This window comes from Cucurbita moschata, unplaced genomic scaffold, assembly GCF_002738365.1.
Source record: "Cucurbita moschata cultivar Rifu unplaced genomic scaffold, Cmos_1.0 Cmo_Scf00017, whole genome shotgun sequence".
Lineage (NCBI taxonomy): Eukaryota > Viridiplantae > Streptophyta > Magnoliopsida > Cucurbitales > Cucurbitaceae > Cucurbita > Cucurbita moschata.
Genome location: NW_019268533.1, coordinates 3,169,898 through 3,177,690, shown reverse-complemented (window position 1 = coordinate 3,177,690; position 7,793 = coordinate 3,169,898). Strand labels below are relative to the sequence as shown.

General features: G+C 31.1%; 2 protein-coding genes across 2 annotated transcripts in view; one reads left to right on the top strand and one right to left on the bottom strand.

The window, feature by feature from the left end:
• LOC111455113 (classical arabinogalactan protein 9-like) overlaps positions 1-134 on the bottom strand; it is a 1,768-nt gene extending 1,634 nt beyond the window's left edge. The window contains exon 1 of the mRNA XM_023096653.1: positions 2-134. Within this exon, the coding sequence (XP_022952421.1) occupies positions 2-90 (89 nt within the window). The 5' untranslated portion in view covers positions 91-134. The remainder of the gene's footprint in view (position 1) is intronic.
• A 3,284-nt stretch (positions 135-3,418) lies between these two features.
• On the top strand, positions 3,419-7,507 carry LOC111455110 (G2/mitotic-specific cyclin C13-1-like). The gene is made up of 8 exons (XM_023096647.1): positions 3,419-3,873; positions 4,303-4,544; positions 4,631-4,706; positions 5,624-5,697; positions 5,788-5,821; positions 5,902-6,051; positions 6,163-6,297; positions 7,044-7,507. The coding sequence occupies exons 1-8, from the start codon at positions 3,601-3,603 to the stop codon at positions 7,140-7,142; spliced, it is 1,083 nt and encodes a 360-aa protein (XP_022952415.1). The 5' UTR covers positions 3,419-3,600; the 3' UTR covers positions 7,143-7,507.
• Positions 7,508-7,793: the final 286 nt, after the last annotated feature.

Here is a 7,793-nt window from a genome sequence, read left to right as displayed (position 1 = left end):
GGCGGTGGGGGGACTGGAGGGGGGCTGAGCTCCGGCAACGGCGAAGGCAACGAAGATCAAAGTGAAGCAAAACAATGCTTGAGGATCCATAATTGTGGCTTGGCTTCTGAAATCAAAAGAGAGGAAGAGAATAAATAGAAGAATTAGGAAACGGAGGACATTTTAGGTAATTTCACATCCAATAAGCATAACGAATGAAGAATTTTCAAATTTGATGAGGCGCATGTGGCCAACCGCCACCCGCCACCCGCCACCAAACATATCTCACGTATCCCACTGTCGGTGGGCCCAACCGACAATCAAACATTGTATCAACATAGAATCTACGACTGCCACGTGTTCCATAACGGGACCCGTTACATTCAATCTAAAATGACGTGTCAAATCAAGAATAAAACAGCAGTAAAATCTGTATCAACTCAATCCAAGTCATATAATTATATATACGTATGTTTATTTATTTATTACTTATCTCCCCCCAATTAGATATATATTGAAATTAATTAAAAAAATGAATAAATGGCGGAATCAACCTAACTGTGTTGGATTAAATTTGAGTTTATTATTTAATAAAAGCTAATTTAAATTTTAAAAAAATTATAATTCGAATAATTTTTGACCCAATTCAATCCAGGAACACTATTGACGTGTATTATTGTCCCCTCTTTTTTTTTAAATTAATTAAAAAAGCATTTATATAATATCAATTATGAATGGGGCCTTCCACGTGATGATGAATGATTAAACCCATTGATGTTTAAGTTAAATTATTGCAATCACCAAACTCTCCGTTCACTTTTTTCTTTCCTTTTAAATCACATTCTTTCAATAAATAAATAAATAAATAATATATGAATGCAAGTATATTATTGGAGTTAATTAACCAATCTATAAGTGTGTAACAATTTTATGAATAATCATATATGGTTTATATTTGTCATGTTAGCAGCTTTAATTATTTGTTTAGACCTTTCATTAGAATGTGTGACTTGCTCGGTACGAATGTTAGTCTAAAAAATGTGTAGATTGAACTAACATAATTAATGTGTTTTTTAATCTCGATCTTGACTAATCAAGTAGTTGCTTTGATTTAAAAATATCTATAATAAATTATTTATAAATACTAAAATTACTCTATATCATCGGCCTGATGTTAACTAATAAAATGACTTCGAATATTAATATATCTATACATATATATCATTTTAATAAAATAATAAATTATTGAAATTCAAGACTTATAATATTAAAATTGGAAAATATTCAAACAATTAAGGTATTTTTGAAAAAATTAAGGATGTTTTTGAAAATTTGATAAGTTTAAGATATTTTTAAACATTTTTTTATATAAATTTAAGGTTTTTTATTTTTTATTTTATTTTTTTAATTTAAGGATATTATTGGGGGATAATTAAAAAAAAAAACAATTTAAGGGTTTTTTTTAATAAATAATTCAGTCTTAACCAAATTAATAAATTTACAACTAACAAATGGTGAGAAAATTTGGGAGATAATTGGGTAGCAGTTGGACAACTAAACATAACCAACCTGGTACGAGGTTTAATAATGTGAAAATAATAATCATATTATTAAACAAAACAATTCTCAAAATTCTTTACATTAATTTTTATTTTTTTAAATTAAAATGATAGGTCAAATAAATAATCTCAACCGTTTATAATTTTATAATTTAGTGATAATTAATATATATTTAAAATTAAAAGAAATAAAATTACAAATTTTGGAATAATTTATTTAAAAGAAACTTTACTTTTAATACAATTCCAATTATTAAAATAAATAGCCAATACAAACATTTTGAAGCATATTTGAATGTTACTCAAAGTAGGACGGAGTGTTTGGTGAGTCCTAAATACGTGTCGAGCTCTAATTGGCTGGACGTCGGTGACGGTGACGGTGACGTGTGACAGACATTGAAAAAGTCAAAAGTGTATTATTAAGGCTTGTGTACGGTAATGATTTGGGTGAAATTAAACTTTAAATTAACGTGGGACCCACGTGTCAATTTTTTTTTTAAGTTGTAAAAATGATTAATTAAAAAAAAAAATTAAGGTAAAAGTAAGATTTGATTCTTTAATTAAACAGATTAATAAAAATATTTTTTTATAAACTTTTAAATTTTTAAAAATGTTTTATTGAGGCGTTTACGTCCTCAATAATAGATATCGTACATAAAAAAAATATTATAAAGTAATAAAAATTATAACGATATAATTTTTATACAATAAGGTTACAATTTTGATTAAAATCATTATTTACATCAGAATCATATATTATCAAACAAGAATATGTGAAAAAGAGGTGGACATTATTATGATTATATATTATATTTGAAGGAAAAGGGATGACAACTTAGAGTGAAAGCAATGGTAAATCCGTTTCAGTTGAGCTGTCTAATCAACACAACTTTATAGCCATGCAACATGTTTTTTTTTTAATATTTAAATATTATCATTCGTGGCTCAAATAAACTATGTATGAAGCTTTTAATTTAGAGGTCTAGTCGGTAAATAAAAAATTGTAAAATATGTACCGACATATTAGACATAAATTGAAAATTTATGTATCATAATTTTAAATTTTTCTTAGTTGGTAAATTAATGAAATAAATATCAAACAAGTTCACATAATCAATAAATAATTAGATATAAAATAAAAAGATGTACGACAATTTTTTTAAAAAAGAAATTCTTGCAATTTTGCAGTAACCTAAAATTCAAATCTACAGGTAATAAATAATTAATGATTTGAGTATTTAGAATTTATATAAGCTTAAAAAATAATTTTTATTGCATTTGGAACTGATGGGCTCAAACCTATAACTTCCGAACGAGTCAGGACTCTAACCAATTGAAGTATGATCCTACGAAATAAAGTGTACATCAGTATTTAGAGTTAATTACAAAATGTTAATATCAGTATTTTTTTTAACAACAAAATATAATAATTCAATACTCACAATATCATATTATTTGGAATACTTTAATTAAACATTTATTAAAATTTTATCATTTAAAAAAAAATACGTTGTATTTAAACGTATTGAAATATAAAAATATAATTTTCACAAATTCCGCTACATTAAAATAATTTAAAAAAGACACCAAAAAATTAAAAAAAATATAAATCATAAATTTAGAAATTTAGAAATTTATTTATAAAATTGAAGAATCTAATAAATACAAAATCAATAATTTTAAAATTTATTATATATATATATATATATATTCATTCGTGAATTTTAATTTTAATAGATAATAAATCAAAATCAAATTAAATGGTTATTCAACTAAGTAAATTTTATTTAATTTTATTTATAAATTATTATTTTAATATTTAAAAAATATATGATATGGTGCTATCTTTATCTAAATGATAGAGACGATGAGCGGAGATTGTGAGGTTAAGATTTGAAATTCATGAAAATGGCGGCATTTCTCCCTCCTTTTCCTCTCTATTTCATTACTCAGTTCTTGTTCTCAGATTCTCCTCCCCACCTCCGTTTGCCTTCTCCGACTAACTCTACAACTTTTTCTCGTCGTTTCTCCGCCTCTCGTAATCGGATTCTTTCCGTCTCCCATGGACCCGCCGGAGTGCCAGAAGCCTTCCGTCCGAACGTCGAAGAAGCGCAACTCGGAGGAAGACTTGCAACTGGCCACTGCCAACAAGAGAGCCGTGCTTGACGAGATCACCAACTCGTTGATCTTCAGTTCGAATCAGTGCTCTCTTTCTGATCAGGAGATGACGGATAAGCATCTGGACGAGGAGAAACTTCCTGAAGGAAGGTCTGTTGATTGTTCTAAGAAGTCTGGCTCTGCTTCTAGCATTTATAACCAACTCCGATTAATGGAGGTATGGATTTCGGCTTCTGTGTCTTGATTTTTTTTTTTTTTTTCAAATATCGAGATGTTAAATGAACCGAGGACTGCGACACCTTTACTTTGTCTTGGTTTGGCAAGTTCTCTGTGTAGTGAAGTGCTTATATGAACTGAGCATTGCGATATGTTTTAGGGCTTGATTTTAGATATGGATTTAGTTAGGTCTCTGAGATCGAGATATTGCGTGTAGTGAAGCGATTATATGAACTGAGAATTGCGATATCTTAATTTCTTCGTCCAGTTTAATCGTTGCTTCATCATCTTGTTCGTTTACGAATATATTAATTCTAGAGAATCCGAGATTCCTCTCTACCGATAGTTGTCTAATTTTTGCGATTACATGAACTGAGGATTCTTCGCTATCGATATTTGATCCAACTAGTTATTTCCTTGCGTGAATCAGATGGAATTACACATGAAGGTACTGCCAAACATTGGAAAGGCTCACAACGGTCACTCCAGTGTAACGTTCCCTCGTTTCCGAGAAATTCTAGTCGATTGGTTAATAGACGTTGCTGAGGAATACAAGCTTGTATCAGACACCCTATATCTCACTGTATCACACATTGACAGATACTTATCCTGGCATGCTGTTGACAGAAACAAGCTACAACTTCTTGGTGTTTGTTGCATGCTAATTGCATCGTATTTACCACGAACCCACTAGTTTTATTTGGTAATGTTTATGGTATTAGTTACAAATCTCACTGCTATTTTGATTGGTGCTGTAGGAAGTATGAAGAGATCAATCCTCCTCACGTTGAAGACTTCTGCTATATAACTGATAATGCGTATACCATTGAACAGGTGCTGCACTTTGTCCTTTCTATGCTTAAGTTGCGCTTTCTCTGCTTAAGTTGCGCTTCTCTTCTAATATTTGGCGCTATAAACATTTTGTTGAAGATTGTTAGGAGAGGAATCCCATATCAGTTAATTAATAGGTTGATCATGAGTTTATAAATAAGGAATGCATCTCCAATAGTATGAGACATTTTGAGAAAACCAAAAGCAAAACTATGAGGACTTATACTCAAAGTGGACAATATCATACCATTGTGGTCAGAGTCATTCTCTTAACTTAGTCATGTCAATAGAATCCTCAAATGTCGTACAAAAAAGTTGTGAGTCTCAAAGGTATAGTCAAAAGTGATTTAAGTGTCGAAGAAAGAGTGTACTTTGTTCGAAGACTCCAGAGAAGGAGTCGAGCATAATTCGAGCCTTGATTAAGGGAGGTTCTATAGTGTACTTTCTTCGAGAGGAGGACTATTGAGAATGGTCAGGAGAGGAGTCCCAAATCGTGAGGTTGAAGGGCTTGCATTCTCGTTTCCCAGGCAAAAATTACAACAAAAAGGAAGAAACTGTCCATATGACATGTCTACTTCCATAAATCTTTATCTATATTAAAAGCCAAATCAATATCCACTATACCTTATAGTATAAACATTGATGATACACGTTATAAAATCTCAATGAAAATAGATATGGTTTATGAGTTATAAGTATCGTTGTGATAGTATTTGTGTTCATATTTTTTTGTTATATCATAACTGTGTTTCAAAAACTATTTAATATTAATATTTTGTCAAGATTTTTATACCCCTTTTGAGCTGATGTAACAAGACTTGGCTGTAAATTTTGGTTCTTATGCATTTAGATACAAGCTCCCATTCTTTCCCTCTTGATGATATGATTATGGTTCTTATCTGGTTTTGTTTAATATGCAGGCATTGAATATGGAGAGAGATGTACGCAAATTCTTGACCTTTGAAGGTGCCCCCACGACAAAAAATTTTCTCAGGCAAGAATGTTTTTCAACTATTTCATTTCATACAAATCTATAATTCTAATTCTCCCAATACGCGATTAACACATTGTTGCCACATTGTAGAATATTTACACAAGTTTCCTTGGAAAATTGGAATGTAAGCCCCATCCATGACAACTTCCCAATTTTATGCCTCCCCTTTTGTTCTTGATTCTAAATAGTTAACGCTACCAGCAGGCTCCAGACTTGGAATTTGAGTTCTTGAGTAGTTATCTTGCGGAGCTAAGTTTGTTAGACCACCGTTTTGTTCAATTCTTACCTTCAAAGATCGCTGCATCAGCCATTTTTCTTTCGAGAATGACAATCAAACCACAGAACCATCCTTGGGTAAGTAAGTTATTATGTTCGTAGCACTTTTTTTAAAACCAAATTATGGTTTAGTTTCATAATGTTCTTGCTAGCTTCATTATAATACTATTGGGTTTTCACATTTTGCAGTGTTTAGCACTACAACATTGCTCCGGTTACAGGCCATCTCAATTGAAGGAATGCATTCTTGCCATTCATGACTTGCAATTAAATAGAAAAAAAAGCTCTTTACTAGCTTTAAGAGACAAGTACAAGCAGCATAAGGTACTGTGTGCGTACATATTTCATTAGTTATTTTCCTTCCAAACTTAAGAATCGTGATGTATATATTCTAGAAAGAATTTAAGGTATTGCAATCTAACGCTAGTAGATATTGTCCTTTTTGGGCTTTTCCTTTCGGACTTCCCCTCAAGATTTTTAAAACTCGTCTATTAGGGAGAGGTTTCTACCCCTTATAAATGGTATTTCGTTCTCCTCACCAACCGATGTAGGATCTCACATGTGTAAGGAGGGAGTTCCACACTGGCTAATTAAGGAAATGATTATAAGTTTATAAATAAGAAATACATTGTTGGAAGTGAGTCACACGTGTTCCCTAATCTAGGGAATGATCATGGGTTTATAAGTAAAGGAATACATCTCTATTGATACGAGGCCTTTTGGGGAAGTCCAAAGCAAAGCCATGAGAGCTTATGCTTAAAGTAGACAATATCATACCATTGTGGAGATCCGTGATTTCTAACATACATTTCCATTAGTACGAAGCCTTTTGGAGAAACCAAAAGTAAAGTCATTAGAGCTTATACTCAAAGTGGACAATATCATACCATTGTGGAGAGTCGTAGTTCGTGTATGTGTACATATTTCATTAGTTATTTTCTAAGACTTTCAAACCACAACCTATAATCTAGAAAGAAGAATCCAAATCTCTTTCTAGTTTACATAAATTAATATTCAATCTCTTGAAGGGAAAAATGTTTTATTTAATGACAAATCTTTTTATTTTGCAGTTCATGTGTGTGGCAGAGCTATCGTCTCCCCCAGAAATTCCTGCACATTATTTCGAGGACATTGATCAGCAATCATTCAACAGGTTCTTAAGAACATAACTGGTCGATGCCTCGATGCTTAAACTCTTTCTCTTCCATTGGCTAGCATGACATGCACAGTTAACCATGCACAAATAATGAGAAGTAGGTACTTATTAGATAGAAGATACCCATTCTTACTTGTTAGATAGGCTATTGAATCATAATCATGGGTTGATTTAGCATAGGCCCAGCTTTAGAACATTTTTTTATTAGTAATCAGGTTTAGGCATAAACATCGGCATTTTTAGCTTAGTGGTGCCGACGGCCGCCCTTGTAGGACTTAGTTTGAGGCTTCAGGGAGGCGTTTTTAAGTTTTTAAGTTTTTTTTTTTTTTTTTTTGTTACTATACAGCAGGCAAGTAAATTATTGGTTCGACCCTTCCATGTGAGACTCTAAATTTTCTACAAATTAATAATTATTTGAATTAAAACTCTCAAGTTTTATAGTTAATCTACTCTATAGGTTGATTGTGATTTCGTTTTATTCTTAATGTAAATGCAAGAAGGATTTAAAGAAATTATGTAATGGCAGAGAGATGTTAAAATCAAATAGAGAGTAAGTACTTTTGGTCCACTTTCATGATAAAAAAATTTATTTGTAGTTTATTTAAATGATTTTGTGTTTGTTTTTAAATAAAATCACGTAAAAATAATTTAAAGGGATGTAAAC